The sequence below is a fragment of the Vipera berus genome (genome assembly GCF_964194415.1).
Source record: "Vipera berus genome assembly, chromosome: 1".
NCBI classification, from domain to species: Eukaryota; Metazoa; Chordata; class Lepidosauria; order Squamata; family Viperidae; genus Vipera; species Vipera berus.
The window spans coordinates 306032868-306053952 of NC_138202.1; the positions used below are offsets into that span (position 1 = coordinate 306032868).

At 42.6% G+C, this 21085-nt stretch overlaps 1 protein-coding gene across 5 annotated transcripts in view; it reads left to right on the forward strand.

The window, feature by feature from the left end:
• The window catches only part of ACBD3 (acyl-CoA binding domain containing 3), a 42591-nt gene that overhangs the window by 5581 nt on the left and 15925 nt on the right, over positions 1-21085 (forward strand). For 2 of the 5 annotated variants that reach the window (XR_014028526.1, XR_014028527.1), the window contains exons 3-10: positions 504-644; positions 8174-8332; positions 10818-10992; positions 11565-11748; positions 12470-12754; positions 15034-15205; positions 16609-16651; positions 17929-18030. Coding sequence is in view for 2 of the 5 variants with exons in the window: in XM_081344142.1 (XP_081200268.1) it covers positions 504-644; positions 8174-8332; positions 10818-10992; positions 11565-11748; positions 12470-12754; positions 15034-15205; positions 16609-16702 (1210 nt within the window). In the remaining 3 variants the exon portion in view is untranslated. Of the gene's footprint in view, positions 1-503; positions 645-8173; positions 8333-10817; positions 10993-11564; positions 11749-12469; positions 12755-15033; positions 17230-17928; positions 18031-21085 lie in introns of those variants that run through there. The other 3 variants (XR_014028528.1, XM_081344142.1, XM_081344143.1) reach the window with 3 other exon arrangements.

The window sequence follows — 21085 nt, forward strand, 5'->3', positions numbered from 1 at the left end:
ATACTTATAAATAGAACAAATGAACTGTTTTATTTGACCAAGACATTTTAACCTAAGTTTGGACTGTGGGTTGAAATGTCAATAGTATGGTGATATCTTATAAATTCAGCACCCGAGCATGTTTTAAAATTCCTGGAGGCCTGAAAAGTGGTTATTTATTGACAGAAGATTTGAATTTAGTAGTTAAACCAAACTGTACATACATTTAGTCTTGTTCTCAAGACAGAAATATGAATAAAAATTTTAATCACTAGTACATTTGTTTTCTTGGTGGGTCATCTGACGAGATTTTTTTGTGTGTATATGCCTTGTCATGTGAAATTCCTGGTGTTCTGGGCAGAGGTACTGCTTTCAAAAGTATTCATGTTCAGAGCTGTTTTCTGGGAACATTTTCCTGCCTGGTTGTCTAGCATCAACTTAAGCATCAACTGTTGTGTTTATACTTAAAACTTGATAGAAAGTATTTCCTTTTTATCCCAACTCATTTTATCTCATCATTGCAGGAAAGAATGGGCTGCACTTGGTAGTATGGCAAAGCAAGAAGCTATGACAGAGTTTGTAAAACTCCTGAATAGATGTTGTCATCTCTTTTCAACATATGTTACATCCCATAAAATAGAGAAAGAAGAGCAGGAGAAGAAAAGGTATGCTTTTGTACTTGTTTGGAACCAAATTCTAATTCACAGATATTCCCGTGGCCTTTTCTAATGATCTCTTAGTTCTTATTATTTTGTAACAGTCTTGATGATGAAGTTATTTGCTTGCCTGCAGTTTTTGTTTCCTTATATTACAAATATGAGGATTATTAGTAATATTTTAAATGTTGCCTAAATATATAACTGGTCATTAGTGCATAAGAATCTTTGTAAATATGTAATGTGGTTTATAGTAGAATCAGTTCAAAACTCCATGTTCATTTACTGTGGTTAGAGAAATAGCATATAATCTAGTATCTTGCCCAATATCTTGATTGCTATCAAAAAGTTAAATGTATTTGCTTTTAACACAATTTTTGTTGCTTATTGATGGTATTCGTTATCAGAATTAGATTTGTTGCATTTTCCTGGGTTTCTTGGGTTATTCTGGTGCATAATAAGAAATTATTGTAATTTTTTTTGGCAATTGTTCTGTGTACAATATTCTTTCTGAGAAGAGGTATTTAAGCCTTCTGTGTTCCCTTTGAGTTGTTTTATAATCTTATTATGCAGTCATCATTGTGAGTGATTCCAGGGTAAGTTTCCCTAAGATTATAGTTAGAGAAATTGCACTACAGTAAAACCATGATTTAAAAGAATATTTGAAAAAAGGTGTTCCTTTAAATCCAAATATCTGTTAAATCTAAATTGACATACCGTATATACTTGAGTATAAGCCGACTCGAGTATAAGCCGAGACCCCCAATTTCACCCCCAAAAACTGGGAAAAGTTGTTGACTCGAGTATAAGCCGATCCGCCGTTCTGCATGCCTCGGAGGCTGGATCCGCGCACTGCAAGCCTCTGCCGCCAGCAGAGGCTCGATCCGCCATTTTGCAAGCCTGAATACACAGGAATACCCTGTGTGGCCGCGGCTCTCGGGGAAGCCCTGGCTGTCCGCTTCCTCACTCCACGCTGCCATTCGGGGCCCGCGCGTTCCCCGGGCAAATCGCGGCGCCCAGCAGGCGAGGAAACACGCCCGTTCCTCCGCGCAGACCTGCCGACGTTTGGGGAGGTTTGGGCGCCTCCCAAACCAAACAGCAGGTCTCCGTTTTGTTCTGGGACTAGTTCCCTAGCCTTTTGGAGCTTTTGGTGTTCGCCCATCAGCTGTCTACGGGGAGGCAACAAAGCTGCCTCTCTAGGCTTTGAGAAAAGGCCCCTTGCACAAAAGGCAGCTTCAGGACGAGCTTCCAAAAACCCTTTCCTTCCTTAACGCCCTCCCCACCTTCCCCCAGAAAGCCATATTTCTTTTTTTTATTGAAAATTTTTATTGAAGTTACAATATTATCCCCTCCCCAACCCACCCCAGAACCCCTCCCCCTCCCCCATATTTCTTCAATAACAAAAACATAAAAAGCTGGTTGGGATGTACTCGCTGATTTCCCCCCCCCCTTTTTTTAGATGCTAAAACTAAACTCTCCCTCTGCCTTCCAACCAATATCCCTTTTTAAAATCTTACCTTGGCTCCAGATGGAAGAGTAGAGGAACTAAGCTAGTAAGGAGAGAATTTTTTTCTGCAACTTTTTACTCCTGAAGTAGTAGTAGTAGTAATAGTAGTAGTAGGAATAATAATAATAAATCCCTAAAAGTTGTGCCAGAAAATGGAGGACGCTGGGTCTTTGCAAGTTTTAGCTGTCTGTCAGACTGCCTGAAAAGGGCGGCCTTCAGGCAGCCAGGCGGACAGCTAAAGCTTGCAAAGACCCAGCGTCCTCCATTTTCTGGCATAACCTTCGGAGATTACTTTAAAAAAAAAAACAAAAAAAAACTTCAGAGGAAAAACAGCTGCAGAAACATTTTGTCTCCTTGCTGGCTTGGTTCATCTACTCTTCAGCCAGGAGGGAGTCCAAGGCCTAGAGAAGGAGAGCTTTGCAGCATCTTCGACCCGCCCCCTGTACCGCTACGGCCGTTGCAACAATCCTCAAGGAGACGCCGCAGACCAGCTTTACAACGGTAGCGGCAGCAACGAAGACACGGGCGGTGAGGCAGCTGCTCTGGGCCACGGTCGACCGTCCTCCGAGGGGCCTTGACAGAGGCCCTGACAGAGACGCTAGTAACAGCGGTGCGGCGTCTCGACCACCGTGGGCTGCCCCTGGACGGCGGTGCCTCCGAAAGATTCACACCAAAGGAGACGCTGGACAATGGAGGCGACGGCCCGAGCCACCTCCTCGAGACACCTTGATCGGAGGCGGCAACACCAGGGGCATGACACCAGGGACTCCCGTACCTCTGGGAGGCCACGCTCTGGACGGTCCTCAACCAATAGGGGCCAGGGAACTGCGGCCGGGAACAACGCCCAGAGGATCAGGGAGGGAACTGTTTGGGGCGGCTGAACCACCGGAGCTGACGCCAATTAATGGATCCCTCCATCCGGCCTTCTGCCCACTCTCACCCATCTTTGCCCATTCTCTCCCCACAGGACATAACGGGCCTGGGTGCTAGCCACGGTGGCAGAGTGGCTGGGCCTTACACCTGCTACCCCACAGAGGTGAGAGCTCTATGGGGTATGCCTCACCCAGAGTACGTTCTGGACCACCTCCGGAAGCAGAGACACAACCCATCGTGAGAGGATGAGGAGTGGCCTGCTTCTGGGGGTTCGCCCGGCCAAGTGGCAGTGGCAGGGCGACGATCCAGATACGCACCTACCCGACTCGACCCTCCTGCAAATTCACCATCCAGGGGACAGCCTTCCCGGAACCACCTGTGACTATGCTCGTTCAATACTCTAGCATAGCACTGCACGCCCTCAGGGGTTCCCCACTCTCCTGGGTGCGACCCGCCTGCATCACATCCAATCTTGATGACGGGCCCAACCACTGGGCCTCTGAGAGATGGCCGGGCAGGGTCAGGGGCCTCCAGCATAAGCCCAACAACAGGCCCCTGATTAAGTTCTTAGTTAAGTTTTTTGTGGGGTTAGGGAGGGGGGAGGGAGGAGACTATGGTTGCGCGGGAAAGGCACGCCTTCCAGCCACCATAACGCATGCCAGGCCCACGGCCGTTCGCGACGGCGTACAACGAGGACCAGTCGCCGATAACACCCAGTGGCGTACTGACAAACGTCCCATCCCTAGGATGGTGGGGAATGGCAGAAGGTGCACAGACAGAGGGCCGTATCGTCACCGGGAGTGTCTTCTCCGCTCTGTACAGGCGGTGAGACGCTCCGACCCTCTGTTCTCCCCCGGAGGACCCGGGAGCAAAGGTGCGCACCCTCCCATGCTAAGGCTGGTCTACCTGAATGCAAGGTCCGCAGCTAACAAAGCTCACCTCATTCGTGACCTAGTGGAGAGTGAGCATGCGGACCTGGCCTGCATCACGGAAACCTGGCTGGGCCCAGAGGGGGGTGTTCCTCTGGTTGACCTCTGCCCGCCAGGTTTCCAGGTACTGCACCAGCCCCGGGCTCATGGGAGGGGCGGGGGAGTGGCAGTTATCATCAGGGAATCCCTTAGCCCGCGAGAGACCACCGTCCCTCAGATGGTCGGGTGTGAGTCTCTCCTACTGAGATTCGGCCCAGGGGCGCAGTTGGGTCTGCTGCTGGCGTACCTACCACCTAATCGTGCAGCGGCGGCCCTACCCGAGCTACTCGATGTCCTCTCAGGGTTGGTGGTTGAATTCCCAAGACTCATGGTCTTGGGCGACTTTAATCTACCGTCCCTGGGAGGATCGTCCGAACTGGCTCGGGAGTTCATGGCTTCCATGACGGCCATGGACCTGTTGCAAATAATTTCTGGGCCGACTCATGAGAGAGGCCACAACCCAGACTTGGTGTTCTTGTCTGGACGGTGGCGTGATGATGTCGGTGGGGGTGCCACAACTGTTACGCCCCTGTCATGGACCGATCACCACCTCCTGCGGCTAGACTTCCCCCTTGCCACCCCCCACCGTGGGTGCACGGTGCCAGTCAGATGGTACCGCCCTAGGCGCCTAATGGACCCTGATAAGTTCCAGGCAGCGCTTAGGGACTCGCATGCACCCCCTGCTCACAGCTCGGCGGATGCCTTAGTGGAAGCCTGGGAAAAGGCAGCCACGGAGGCTCTGGACCGAGTTGTACCCTTGCGGCCTCTGACCCGGCGCAGATCCCAGCGAGCCCCATGGTTCACCGAGGAGCTCCGGGAGATGAAGCGTCGGAGACGGGGCCTAGAGAGCCGTTGGAGGTCCAGTCGATCCGAATCCGACCGATTGCGACTAAGAATCCTCACCAGGTCTTATCTCGCTGCGATAAGGGTGGCAAAATCCAACTACTTTTCCACCCTCATCGCGTCCGCAGATAATCGCCCGGCTGCCTTGTTCAGGGTGACTCGCTCCCTATTAAACCAAGAGGTGAGGGAGGAACCCTTGCAGGGTCGAGCCGAGGAATTTGGTCAATATCTGCTGGATAAAATCGCTCGGATTCGAACTGGTCTGGACTCCAACTGGGCTGAGATGGAAGGACAAGACATGGACAGTCTTGTCGACGTCATCTGGGAAGAATTTGATCCTGTAACTCCTAAGGAAGTGGACAGGATTATGAGAAGGTTGAGCTCCTCCACATGCTTACTGGACCCGTGCCCTTCCTGGCTGGCCTATGCAGCTCGAGAGGCGACACGAGGCTGGTTCCTAGCGGTCATCTCTGCTTCTCTGAGTGAGGGTCACTTCCCCACCGCCTTGAAGGAGGCGGTGGTGAGACCTCTCCTCAAGAAGCCCACCTTGGACCCATCCTCTTTGAATAACTTTCGTCCAGTCTCCAATCTTCGCTTCCTTGCGAAGGTTGTTGAGAGCGTGGTGGCGCACCAACTTCCTCAGATCCTGGATGAAGCGGTTTATCTAGACCCGTACCAATCGGGTTTCAGGCCGGGCTACAGCACGGAGACGGCATTGGTCGCTCTGATGAATGATCTCTGGAGAGCCCGGGACAGGGGCCATTCCTCTGTCCTAGTCTTATTAGACCTCTCGGCGGCTTTCGATACCATCGACCATGGTATCTTGCTGCGACGCCTCAGGGGACTGGGAGTGGGAGGCACGGTTCTGCGTTGGTTCTCCTCCTTTCTCCAGGGTCGCTCGCAGTCGGTGCTGACAGGGGGACAGAGGTCGACCCCGAGGCCTCTCGCTTGCGGAGTCCCTCAGGGGTCGGTCCTCTCGCCTCTCCTGTTCAACATCTACATGAAACCGCTGGGTGAGATCATTCGCAGTTTTGGAGTAGGGTACCATCAGTATGCTGATGACACCCAGCTTTTTATCTCAACTCCAAACAATATCAGTGATGCCCTAGACGTGATGTCCCGCTGCCTGAAAGCGGTCCGGGAATGGATGGGGAGAAACAGGCTTCAACTGAACCCGGACAAGACTGAATGGCTGTACGTACCGGCAAGTCAGGAGATTCAGAACGTCCCACTGCTTAACATTGGGGACAAGTTACTTCCCCCTGTTGATAGGGCCCGCAACCTGGGTGTCCTCCTAGACTCGCAGCTCTCCCTGGAAGACCACATTGGAGCTGTGACCAAGGGGGCCTTCTCCCGGGTTCGACTAGTGCGCCAACTACGGCCTTATCTGGACCTGGATGCCTTACGTACAGTCACCCATGCCCTTGTGACCTCTCGCCTAGACTATTGTAACGCTCTCTACATGGGGCTGCCCTTGAGATCCACTCGGAAGCTTCAACTGGTGCAAAGTGCGGCGGCACGGACACTCTTGGGAGCCTCCCGATACTCCCATATCACACCTCTCCTCCGTGCGCTGCACTGGCTTCCGGTTGCCTTCCGTGTGAAGTTCAAGGTGCTAACAATGACATACAAAGCCCTACATGGCATGGGTCCGGACTACCTACGGGAGCACCTTCTGCCAATGTCAGCACCCCACCGTCCTGTGCGCTCCCACAGAGAGGGCCTCCTCAGGGTGCCACCGCTCAAGGAATGTCGGCTGGTGGCCCCCAGGGGGAGGGCATTCTCAGTGGGTGCGCCAGCCCTCTGGAACAGCTTACCAACCGAGATCCGGATGGCCCCTGACCTCCGTACCTTCCGTCGCGACTTAAAAACTTTCCTGTTCCAGCAGGCCGGCCTGGCATGATAGCGTTAATTGGGGTCCCAGTTTGTGTTCATTAGTGTTTCTTATTATTTTTATTGTTCGATCTGTGTACCTTCCTTCCTCTGTACACCGCCCCGAGTCCCTCGGGAGAAGGGCGGTTTATAAAAACAAATAAATAAATAAATAAATCCCTATGGACAGCTGATGGGCAGACAGCTGATTAGCGGAGAAGGCTCTGAAAGTAGCCGCCATTTTAGCAAGGAATTGTTCGCAGCTGCTTCCAGGAGTCCTGGGGAGCAGGCCTAAGTGCTGCAGGGGAAGACGGGCAGGGGAGGACAGCGCAACATCCCCAGGGTCTGTGGTAAGTGTGAATGACCACTGGAGTGCTGCATTTGTCATAAATTTGAAAGAGGTTATTTGTAGTTTTGGGGTGTTGGTTGTTTTGAATGGCAGCTAAATGGCCTCCCCAAACGTCAGCAGGTCTGCGCGGAGGAACGGAGACCTGGGGAGGTTTGGGGAGGCGCCCAAACCTCCCCAAACGTCGGCAGGTCTGCGCGGAGGAACGGAGACCTGGGGAGGTTTGGGGAGGCGCCCAAACCTCCCCAAACGTCGGCAGGTCTCCGTTCCTCCGCGCCCTGCCTGCCTGCTTCTTTCCGCTGCGGAAAGAAGCAGGCAGGCAGGGCGCGGAGGAACGGAGACCTGCCGACGTTTGGGGAGGTTTGGGGAGGTGCACGCGCACCTCCCCAAACCTCCCCAAACTTCGGCAGGTCTCGGACGGCGGTGGCTTGGGAGAGGTGCGCGCGATCCCGGAAGCACCAAAGCCTCGGCCGCGCACAAGTCCTCGGTAAGTTTTTTTGTTGACTGGAGTATAAGCCGAAGTGGAATTTTTCAGCCCAAAAAGTGGGCTGAAAAATTCGGCTTATACTCAAGTATATACGGTAATTGACATTTTGCATCAATTGACGCAAATAATGTCAATTACTTAAATATATAAATTATGTGAAATGCCTACACAGCTTTGGAAACAACAGATTTTACTGTCATTGGGGGTGAAGTCCAAAGTTAAAAAAAACAATCTCTCGAGAGCAATTTCACAGTCTACTGATTAGGGATAACTGCAAAATCAAGGTTTTGGTGTGTGTGTTCCCACAAATAATCTAATCAAGTAGGACATTAGATTGCTAATAGATTAAATCATAGGTCTTTTCATCCAACATTCTCAACTGGTTCAAAAAAGTACCTTGCGGAACAGCATCTGCTTTCTTGTGCTCCCCCACAGCGGATAGTGGAGCTGTATGCCCTTGACTAGTGGAGAAAATAGAACTCTTCTGATACTAGCCATTGATAGTTTTATGGAGATAAATTTTATATGAGTTCTTTATTGTTAAATTCAGTGACGGATTGGAGATTGAAACTTCATTCTTCATACTGCAGCATGAGAAGCTGCACAGAATTACAGAATAATTGATAGATACAAATATTACAGGAGAGAAGAGGAGGAACGTAGGCAACGTGAAGAAGAAGAACGAGAGCGTTTACAAAAAGAGGAAGAGAAACGCAGGCAAGAAGAGGAAGAGAGACTCAGACGGGAAGAAGAGGAAAGACGGAGAATAGAAGAAGAGAGATTCCGAATGGAACAGCAAAAGTAGGACTCAGTAACACATGATTTGTCATATCATATTTGTGTCTTTTTTAAAAAAAACGAACATGGGATTATCCCTTTTATTCTTACATTAATGGAAATGCCAACTTGCCCAAGGCCATACAAATAATTTTTATAAGTGGCTAAATATTTTTAAAATTATGTTTTGGGACCTCAAGTGATATACAGAAGGAGTAAGCTGAAGTTTACAAGAAATAATTTCTGTAGAGAACAGACTTGTAGATTCAACCTATTATTTAGATTCAACCTTTTATTATTGACAGGTAAATCATTTTTGAGACCACTTAAAATACTGAAGGCAAATCTTTGAGGGAGATGGGAAGTTTTCTAAATTTGATAAATAAAAGTTATTCAAAGGTGTATCTAAATTCATGTACTGATGGGACTAGGAACAAGTCCATTGGAAGAGAGTTTTGCTAGAAAGTTTCAGAACTACAGAGCTTCAAGGAGCACTAAACCATCAAATCCAACAATACGGAAATTTAAATTAATTTAATTTAATTTAATAATTTAATTTGTATACCGCCCTTCTCCCAAAGGACTCAGGGCGGTGAACAGGGCAATACACAATAAAAATAGAATACAAAAATTAAAAAGCCATTAAACAATTATGCCCATAAAATTAATACATATTAAAATTAAAACTCTTTATAAAAACCCAACCCCATCCCATCAGACCAGGCCAGCTTGTTCGAAAAAGAAAGTTTTGAGATCGCGCTGGAAGGAGCGAAGGTCGGTGGCCATCCGGAGCTCAACCGGAAAGCGGTTCCAAAGGTCTGGCGCGCCCACAGAGAACGCTCTCCCCCTGGGGGGGTCACCAATCAGCATTCTTTGATCGGCGGCACCCTGAGGAGGCCCTCTCTGTGGGAGCGCACTGGACGGAGGGAAGTTGACGCCGGCCTCAGGTGTTGCCGTAGGTAACCCGGCCCCATGCCAAATTACTGCACTGTTATCTAGCTTCTGCTTGAAGTATAAAAGAATCTATCATTTCTTCAAGTAATTGGTTTTACTGTTAAACTGTTAGAAAGTGTTTTTTTCTTAATGTTCAGTTAGAATATTATTTTCTGGTATCTTGATTGCAACAGGCTTTACCCTTGTGTGACATCTTTCCAGGTATTTGAAATCACATTCATCCACAGTTTTTTATTCTTTAATACTATAAACAGTTTAATTTCCTTAAAACTCTTTTCATACAACTTAGTTTCTAGTCTCTTGCTTGCTACTCTTCTTTGAACCTGTACTACTGTTTCTGAATTTTAGTATTGGGATTAGAATTTACCATTTACACTGAAAAGTTACATTTAGCATGAACTCTTAGATTAACCTGAAAGATACAAAATTCTTCTCTGAATGCTTAAAGGTGAAATTGCAATTGGGAGATGCTGTTAGGTTCTTGCGGATGCATCATCAGAATTTCAAAGGCAAGCCTGAGACAACCAACATTTATGTGGCTTTTACTCTGGCAGGAACTGAGTTCATTAAATAGGTTTTAAATAGAGAAGATAAAATTTAGAGAGTTTTCTTAAAAATAAGATTTGGGGATTACTGCTGTTGGGAAATTGAATGAAAGCTCAACAAAACAACTTTTTCATTCTGGAATCTGATCCTGAGATAATATGGACACTGCAGATTGTAATTTGGTGTTTGTTCTTGATACAAAAAAGGATATGATTTATTTATTGGATACAATTTTTTGAGGCATTCATTGGTTGTCTAATGTGTATTGTAGAATAAATGTAATTCATCTTTTGAAGGAATTGTTGAGAAGTGAACTATATTTTTAGACATTGTGAAAAGCAAATATCCCATATTCATTATTTCTATATATACTGTGTATATTAGAAGCGATTGTTTCTCATATTTTGTGAGTGGAGCCAAGTGAGCACAAATGTCTTTTTGAGAAAGTGTGAAATACCGTGTTTTCCCGAAAATAAAGACCTACCCTGAAAGTAAGCCCTAGCTTCATTTTGTGGGGAGGGCCTAATATAAGTCCTGCCCCGAAAATAAGCCCCAGCTATGGTAGGATTCTCAGCTAAACGGAGGGTGTAGCCAGCTGACATTGCTCGCATTGGGAGTGCCTATGGGGGGAGGAAGATTTCTTCCCCGAGCAATTGCTGCTTGGCTCTTGTAAGGGACTAGAAAAGGGGCTGAAAGGACCCCGAAAACAAGACCTAGTCCCTTTTTTGGAGACCAAAAATAAAAAAGACCGGGTCTTATTTTCAGGGAAACGAGGTATTTGTAATTCAATCTTTTGATTACTACATTTGACTTAAGGGTTCATATTCCACTCATATTCTCCTGCAAACCTTACTATGTTTTAGAAATAAAACATTCTGTGTCCTAGTTACGGAAACCAATTTGCTCTTAGTATGAAGAAAAGTTAATTTACTGTGTTTGAATCGAGTTAAGTAGCTGCTCTTCCTACGTCTGCCGAGTTATTCACTGGAGCAATCTGTTCTTAATTCAGGCAACAGATAATGGCCGCATTGAACTCTCAGACTGCTGTCCAGTTCCAACAGTATGCAGCCCAACAGTACCCAGGCAACTATGAGCAGCAACAAATCCTAATTCGTCAGCTCCAGGAGCAGCATTATCAACAGTATATGCAGCAACTTTATCAGGTCCAGCTCGCACAGCAGCAGGTATAGTACACCATGGTAGCAATGCGACAGAATAGCAGCTTTTTAATTTTCTACTGAAACTGAAACTCCTTATACTGCAGGTACTTCTGAAGCTAGAATAAATTCTAATAAGAATAAATCTTTATAAAGCTAGAATAAATTCTAATAATATGTCTTACAGCCAAGTGGCAGCACCTAGGCAACCAATGGTGATCTTGAAAAACTGAACAAGTTCCAGACTAACTAGTGTTTGGATGGGACTCTATCGGGAAATCCAAGGGCTATAAACTAAGTTGGGAATTTGAAAGAACATTTTGAAAAAAAGATGGTGGTAAATCACTGTTGTATAATTACTGGGAAAACAATATGGATATATTAATAACACCAGGAGAGCTTGGTATTTTATGTATGTTAACATGAATATGTTCATGCAGTCACCGGGAGACCGAAATATAATGATTTATGTGTGTGTGCATGTTGTTACAGTTTTTTAAATTCTGTTTAAATTGATACGTACATTAGGTGACTCCTGTCAAATACATTGCATACTTTTATGGACTTTGCAATAAGTGCTCTTTTTTTTTAATTTGTAGGCAGCTTTACAGAAACAGCAAGAAGCAGCTGCTACAGCTTTAGTTACATCAGTATCAAAGGCAAATTCAGCCACTGCAGGGGAAATCTCATCAGTCAATGGACAGGCTAGTGCACATGCAGGCAGCCCTGAAAAAGATCTGGAAATAGATGCTTTAGAAGAAGCACTAGAGAATGGACCAAAAGGTATGACTGATGTTTATTGGACTCTTTGAAACACAATAAATAGTTTGAGTATTTAATATCGTATTTAGTACAGAATATAGATACCCGCTTTTGTTGTTTTTGACTAAAGCCTGTATGTGCCCCCTTTTCTAATGATTGGAACTAATGGCCTGCAGATCAGTGGCTTACTGCCTTGTAACTATGCAGAGTGCAGAATCCTATTCATAGACAAAAATTGGATAAGTAAAAATTGGTGGAGGAAAAATGCAGTTTCTTATGGTCTTTCATTTGGGGTTTTAAGGTAGCATCGTGTTGTTGTTAGTTGCGAAGTCGTGTCTGACCCATCGCGACCCCACGGACAATGTTCCTCCAGGCCTTCCTGTCCTCTACCATCTAGGAAACTGCTTTATTACTGGACTATTGCTGCTGATTAGCCCAATATTGTTTACACTGACCTTGGCTCCTCATCTGTACCAAGACAGGACATGGCATATAATTGGAAATTAAACTCTTGCTTACAGACAAGCCTTTAGGTGATTCAAACCTGCTATGAGGTTTTGGCAGAGTGAGACTGCTTTACATCTAGGCCTACTAAATAATTTGGAAAGTGTAGCCCTGTAGTGTAGTTCTTCTCTGTACTGTGGTTCTTAATCTATTGATATACCATCCCAAGACAATTATGTTGAAAAATGTAAATTTCCTTAGCTTTGTTGCACTTTCTTTTATCCCTCCTCCTTTTTAGAATCAATTCCAGTCATAGCAGCACCCTCCATGTGGACACGGCCCCAAATTGCTGATTTCAAAGAGAAGATTCGCCAGGATGCAGATTCTGTAATCACAGTGGGCAGAGGAGAAGTAGTGACAGTTCGAGTTCCAACACATGAAGAGGGCTCTTATCTTTTCTGGGAGTTTGCTACAGACAATTATGACATTGGTTTTGGGGTATATTTTGAATGGACAGACTCCCCTAACACAGCTGTCAGTGTTCATGTTAGCGAATCCAGTGAAGATGAGGAAGAAGAAGAAGGTATCTTATTTATATACTTAGCAAAGATTTAAATGTCTTGGAGATACACTCAGTTTATCACATCTTTGTTCTACATTATTTGTTAGGGGAAAAAAAACCAAATCCTATAGCTACCTTATTTGAAATTTGCGAAGTTGATTCTAATATTTGAATGCAGGTGGGAAATAATAAATGCTGAAATAATCTTCTTTTATCCTGGGTAATTCCAAAGATGTTAGGACTGTGATTCTCAGAATGCCCAGCTAACCATTGGGTTAAGTCATTGTAAGCTGAAAGTTATCAATTGGGAAGCATGTTTAATAAGTTAATATTCCTTTCACAATTATTATTGTAAATGACTACCGACTCCCTTGATATTACAAGGTTCTTCAGTATAGTATTGTGATTTCCCGAATTCTTTTTTGCTGTACAGTAACATTCATTTCTAAGGGACGCGGTGGCTCAGTGGGTTAGGACGCTGAGCTTGTCGATCAGAAGGTCGGCAGTTTGGCGGGTCGAATCCCGAGTGCTGCGTAACAGAGTGAGCGCCTGTTACTCATCCCAGCTTCTGCCTAGCAGTTCGAAAGCACGTAAAAATGCAATTAGAAAAATAGGGACCACTACGGTGGGAAGGTAACAGCGTTCCGTGCGCCTTTGGCGTCTAGTCATGCCGGCCACATGACCACGGAGACGTCCTCGGACAAACGCTGGCTCTTCGGCTTTGAAATGGAGATGAGCACCGGACCCTAGAGTCAGAAACGACTAGCACACATGTGCAGGGGAACCTTTACCTTTAACCTTCATTTACTGAACGGTCTGTATGATATTTTCTTCATAATTGGATTGGTGAGCAATTGTCCTAATCATTGTGTGATAAAAACAGGTAGTCCTCGGGTTACAGTGGCAATAGACTGGGGTTGTATCAGGTGATCATGCTTTACAGTTGACATCATAATCCAAGAACATTGTTAAACGGGTAATCAAGCAGAGCCATGCAAATGCAGGAAGCCAAGAAAAAGAAAGGCGCAGTGCAAGTGCAGTAAGGCAAGGGGAGGAGGGAGTGAGCCCAGGAAAGAGGGTGTGGTGTGCATGTGAGTGTAGTCGCAGGAGGACTTAACCCGGGTGACTTGTCACCTTCGCTGCTGACTTCCCCATTGACTTTGTGAAAAGCTGGCAGGGAAGGTGGCAAATGACAATCACATGACCGTGGGAGTGCTGTAACCAGTCATTTAGTGCCAGCTGGTTATCAAGTACCTGAATTGTGATTGCATGACCACAAGTGTGCTGTGATGGCCAGAACTTCTTGGACTGATCTTAAGAATTAGTTGTTTAATACTGTCACAACTTTGAACAGTTACTGAATCAGTCAGTAAGTGAGGACTAGCTGTAGTTTCATAGCATCCAGTTTCCTAAGTTTTGGCAACTTCAAAGAGCAAGAAGAATGACTTTGTGGGTGCCTGGTAAATGTATATGTATTCTTTGCTAGTTGCATGTTTAAGTTAGAATCTTAATTTACATGGAACTCGTAGTACAAGCTGGCAGGACAATTAACTCAAATTATTTCATTTGCACTAATTTAATTTTGAATTGAATTTAATCAATTCAATTCATTCATTTATTAATGAAATAAGTATTGACATTTATGGAGCCCATCCTTTCACTATTCCTTCGTGGAAGACAACCTTTTAGCAACTTTGATTATATTAACAAATAGTCTTACACTTCCATTTCCCAAAACTGTAGGAAAACAGTGCTATTACAACTAGGCCATTTTGCTCCATTAGCATGAGGATAATAATTCTGCTGCACTTTATTGTCCTAAAAAATGGGATCAAGATTTTACTGAGAAGTCACATAAACATTTTTTTAAGTGTCTATTAACATCATCCATCCACATATATCTTCCAGGAGATAACTGAAGAAAGTTTCAAAACTATGATCTTCATTTTATTAGGCTCTAATAATGGTAGAAATGGAATTGTCTAAAAGTACAAATCAACTCTAAAATAATGGAATTAAATGTAACACTTGTTATTCTGTATTTAAATACATTGACCAAAAGCATTCATTCATTAGTTAAGAAGATTGCCCCAGATCGCAGTGAGTGAATTAATTTCAGTTGCTTCTTTGCAAATCGTGGTATCGAAATGTCATGCTTTCTTACCCACACTGTAAATTGTTTAAGGTTTGTGCAGTTGGATTATTTGTATTGATCATTATCTATAAATAATTGATTGTGGGACTTATTTGGCATTAAGCATTATGCAGTAATTAATACTTTATTTTTGTCTCTTTCTCAGAACATGCTAGTAGTGAAGAGAAAGCCAAAAAGAATGTGAACAAGCCTCAGCTAGATGAAATAGTGCCTGTGTACAGAAGAGACTGTCATGAAGAAGTGTATGCTGGCAGCCATCAGTATCCAGGGAAAGGAGTCTACCTTCTTAAATTTGACAACTCTTATTCACTATGGAGGTCAAAAACAGTTTACTACAGAGTGTATTATACTAGATAAAGCTCTTATGTTGTTGGAGGTTGGGGTGGTGCGGAAGACATCATGTTATTTGGAACTTACATCGATCATACTGGACTATTTGACTTCGTTATCCCGTTTAATGTATCTGTGTTGTGTGTGCGAATGTGTGTGCTTGTTAATTTTGATACCAGGAATGAGGCTATTATCTATAGATCATTCTAATGAGATGGGTGGGGCTAGGATCTCCCATCTTTTCTGGTGATGGTTCTTTGCCAGAAGTCAAGACAAAAGTGAACTGAATTGACTTTCAAAATGCTTTCAGTTCCAAGGCACGCATGCACGCACACACACACACACACACACACACACACACACACACACACACACACACCGGGAGATGTTTCATTAGTGGCAGTCTTGATGTTGCCTGATGTATAAACTTTGAACTTTTAAAAACAAATCTGTTAGCTGTCATTTGATGGTACCAGCCTTACTTGTGGAGAGCAGGGGAGTTGGATGCCATCTGCACTGTAGCAAGCAAGTTTCTTAATACTGTGTTTGAATGTCAGATTTTTACACCATTAAACTTGAAACCTTAGTGGATGCAGTTTAGAAAAGTATTTGCTGTCTGTTCTCATTGGAAAAAAAATACTTGGAGCCTAGTATAATATGATTTTGGATGAGATAAAGAAAAGTGTGTGTGTGATGTGCACGCATGCAAGCAAGTGTCCTTGTCAAAAGGTGTGCACGCCCATGAGTGTACATATACACAAATACATGCATATGCTTACCTATATACATCAGGGATGTTTTATTTTGATCACAGACTTATAAAGAATTGATTTTGGGCATCAAGAAAATAACAGATATCTATCTTTCCCTTGTACCCGTTGCTATTCCTAGGATTGGTTTGTGTATTATTTTTAAACAAAGACATAACAGTTGGATAAAACTCTAGATTTGTCTCACCTAAAATTAATGAGATCCACTCTTGCTTTTGAAATTTGTGACAAAACAGGTATATATATATCAGACATTCCTTTTGGAGTACATGTCTTTTGGAACTGTATAGGTAAATGTCCTTATACATAATACATTTGTCTGCACTGGTTTTATAATCTAGGGATCTTTTCCTTTTTTGTAAACTGAAGCTTCCACTTCCACTTTATGTATTATCAGAGAAGTTTGCATTATTGCAGAATAAATATTGCACTAACGTTCTTAAAATCACTGCCAGGCTCAACCCTATCTTAATTTTAGGTTACTTTTCATTTTCCAACACATGCCCTCTTATTCTTTCACAATAAGAATATTCCAACGTTCATATCAAGACTAGACCAAAACTAAAATTACATATTTGCTCAACAATGATTAAAAGTGGATTTTTGTTCTTCATTTCCAGTTATATAACAATTCTTGTATGGACTATGCTTCCCAAAAGCAAGGTAGGAGTGCAGATGTTAAAAAATCAGTTTGTAGAGGTGTGTTATGCTTGACATCCACATCACCATTTTTTTTTTGTGGAATAATTCTTTGGAATGGCTGACATATTTGTTCTACTGCAAATAAATATGTTGGTATTTTGGACATTCTGTTTGAATATTTGTATATACATGATGTTTTTTCTTTCTTATATCTTACAAAGAGTTATCTTATTTGATTTAGCGTTTTAAGCTTCTGTCCAACTAATGCTGTCAGGACAGCTCTGCTCTAACATGTTGTTTCCTCATGTGTACATAATACTGTATAAGCAATGGAGTTGAAAAATAATTTGCTTTTTCAAAGCTGTTATTTTAAAAGGAAATTAGAGGCAGGCATTTATTCTGTTCCATTTGTTTTCATCCATACAAATTATGATCTAAAACTACAAATATGTTGGAGAGCAATACTTGTAAACAACAGCAATTTTTTGCTGTCAGGCTTTGTGGATATCCAAACTCCAAAAGTTGCCTCTTACTGTTAAATAGTGCAGATAAGTGCGCTTTCAAAATATCTTGGAATAATATATTTAATCTGAATTAAAAATGATTATATGTATCTTCTGTCTTTTTCTTAAGTTCTATCAACATTACCTGAGTGAGGGAAAGTACAGATATAATACTAGAAATGTCCCTTTAATGAACACTTTTTAAACTATAATTTTTAACTCAGAGATTAAGTCAAACTATGTTTCATTAGCATGTATTTATTTTTATATATTTCTTTGCCTAATAACATAAGTTTAATTTGCATGATTTGCCCATGGCTTCAGAAATGTTTCTGCCTCCAGAATTCAGATTAATTAGGCAATATTGCAAGAGTTAAATTGAAGTTTGATACTGAAGAGATGCTAAAAGAAAAAGAAAAAAAGTAAAAGCTACTATGTGGATTGGTAATATGAGGCCACAGTTGGGGGAGGAGGGATAATGTAGGTCAGATCCCCCATAGCTATCATTGGAAAAATTCCCCAAAAAGTGCACAGATATTCAAATGAGTTGTATGAAAGCCATATAACAGATCCAGGTCACAATTTGAGGTCCTAAAATTGAAGCTAATACTGACAACTTTCCACCAGCCACTCATGTGAATCTACTCAAGCCAGACTGCAAACCAGGAACAATTGCGATCCAAGAAGGTACAGAAAATAATTCCAGACAACTAGACAATTGAACCAAGCCACTAAAATCTGAGTAACGTTGGATATACTTTAAAATTTTTATGTCACTTACTATTCTCATTCTAGTTGCAGAGTTTGAGCTAGCCTGGAACCAATGAGATGTACAAGGAACCAATATTCTAAATCTTCTTTTCTTTGAAGTCAGAACATTTAACAGAATTTAGGAATGTAAGTGCATTGCTACATGTCCCCAATGAATTGTGTGTGTTTATCATACTTGTAATCTCGGTTACCAAAGGTACTTCACACATTTCAATGAATATATGTGAAAATAATTTTTCTGGCCAAATGTTTTCTTATCTAAAATTCAGGAATCTTTCTAGTAAACATGATATCTAATATCTGTGAAGAGTCTCAGTCATCCAAGTCATGGTTTTCTCAAAGGTGTTTTTTTTCCAAAGGCAACTGGACTATGTTTTTAATCTTGAGGAAGAAGACACTTCGCTTGTCATCCAAGAAGCTTCATCAGTTCTGACTGGATGGTGGGGTGATGGAAAGATTAGTTCTGACCGTCCTTCCATCCCACCCATCATCCAATCAACTGATGAAGCTTCTTGGATGAGAAGCGAAACATCATCTTCCTCAAGGGAAAAAAAATTCTTCCTCAAGGAAAAAACAGAGTACAGTTGCCTTTTGGGGGAAAAAGCACCTTAGAGATGATATCTAACACACCATACTATTTAATCCCCTGTGTAATTTTCAAGCAGTACTAAAATGTAATTGATTGTATCTTATATTGAGAGCCAGTTTGGTGTAGTGGTTAAAACACCAGGCTAGAAACTGGGAGACTGAGTACTAGTCCCACTTTGCACATGGAATGAGCTGGCTGGCTTTAGGCAAGTACACTCTCAGCCCTAGGAGGAGGGGCAGTAGCAAACCACTTCCGAAAACGTTGCCAAAAGAAAAACAAAGCCCTGTAGGGGCTAGTCTTGACCATTGCTGAGAGTCAACATGGATTCAAAAGCACAAAAAATAACACCAAATCCGTGTGTTACTTTAAAATAATGAATGGCTATTTTAAAATCAAATCTATCTCCTTATTGGTATAGATTATATAATTTATGTGGGGAATAAAAAAAATTAGAATTAAAATGTTAAGTTGAAAGTTCAAATGTCTGCAAGAAAAAAAAGGACTGGGGCAGCCACAAATAATATACATGCAAATCATTAAAAAAAGCATTGATTTTCAATGTGACACAATTTTTCTACATGATAAATTATAGCTGTGGATGATTTAGTAATATAATTAATGTGAGAGGAGTAATTAGATTTGTGGTAATAAAAAGTATCTTAAGTGATCCTGAACTACTACTAGATAGGAAATAAAAAATACAATCTCTATTAAAGTTGTATCTAGTATTCTAAAACAGATATTAAAAAGCAATTAAAAAAGAATCACACAGATTTAGATTTAGCCATGCTTCCTGTTGAGAATGAGGTGTGTGTGTGTGTGTGCGCGTGCGCACGCGCGCATGCTTTTCTATCTAGCTGAAGGAGTAAATATGAATGCTAATGTTGGCTAATTAATTCACATTGCATATCCCTCAACCTTTGGGGTCTTGTATTACACCTGACAAGATGACAAAAAAATGGAACCAGTCAGATAAATTACAGTGACCAGGTCTTTTAGAAAAACATATACCTTTACATTTAAAAAATGGGGAAAATAATTATCATTCAACTTACAACCAAAATAAAAATAGCAAAGTAATACTACAATATAGGATTTCATTCAAAATAAAAAGGTAATGAAGATAACATTGGTGGAGCAGTGGGCTAATGTCTCCTTAAGTAACACCAGCTGCCTGCAATTAGTGCAGGTTCGCATCCCACCAGGCTCAAGGTTGACTCAGCCTTCCATCCTTCTGAGGTAGGTAAAATGAGGACCCAGATTGTTGGGGGCAATTGAGCTGACTTTGTAATAATGCCGCTTGGGGGAGGTGTGAAAGCCCTAATAAGCAGGCTTATACATAGAATGAAGGCTACTGCTAAGTTTGTAAGCCGCCCTGAGTCTTCGGAGAAGGGCGGGATATAAATGGAATTTAAAAAAAACCCTGTGACAGAAAGTCTGTCTAACGCTAAAGATCACACAGGTAGTCCTCGACTTACATTCATTTGTTTACTGACTGAAGTTAACGGCACTGAAAAGTGACTTATTTCATACTTACAGCATTGCAGCATTCCCGTGCTCATGTGTTCTAAATTCAGACACTTGGTAACTGGCATATATTTATGATGGTTGGAGTGTCCTGGAGTCATGTGATTACCTTTTATGACCTGAGAAGCAAAGTCAATGGGCAGCCAGAGTCACTTAACAGCTGTGTCACTAACTTAACTGCATTGATTCACTTAACGACTGTGACAAGAAAGCTTGTAAAATGGGGCAAAAATCACTTAACTGTCTTGCTCAGCAACAGAAATGTTGGGCTCATTTGTGATCCTAAGCTGAGGACTTCCTAGATTCTGGTGAAAAATAGTATTAACATTAGATTAAGCTTTCTGATTAAAATCCTGCCTCCCTAACTGGTTTAATTCTCAGAAATTTTTAAAAGCATATAGACATGAACAGAAAAAAAGTCCCTCTCGAAAAGATACTGAAAATACTTCACACGCAATTAGTAGGTCAAGGTGAAACTTCCTTGCAAGGTGCATTGGTAGACCAGGTTATTTGAGGGACCTCTCTCCCATGATTTCTGCCTGGCTAGTAGATGCCAACACATTTGGTATACTCTAAATTCCTTTGATGAAAATGTGCCAAGACCCATGTGCCTTCTCTGTTGCTGTGCTTGCCCTCTAGAATGAAATGTGTGGGTGGCTCCTAACCTGCTGGGGTCCCGTAAGGCCTTGGGTTAAGATGCAGGAACCCCTTATTTGGATAAGTTTTGTCTGTGTTTTTGTGTGGAGCAACCAAATCCCATCTTGTTTTGTACTATAATGTGTTTTTATAGTTTTATTATATTGAACTGCGTAGAGTTCGTTTAGAGTTGGGCAGTGCCTAAACTGAAATAAATAAATAAGCAGGTCATTCAATTTTCATCTAACTGGTATTTCATTGATTTGTTTAATGTATTTTTAGTTTACTTTCATCTACACCGTGTAGATATATGGCATCTAAAAGATAACACACAAAAAAAGATGAAGGGAAAAACAAATTCAGAAACTAATTCTTAAAGTTTCTGTTACTTAGAAATGAAATCCAGGATAACTTTATATATTGCCCATG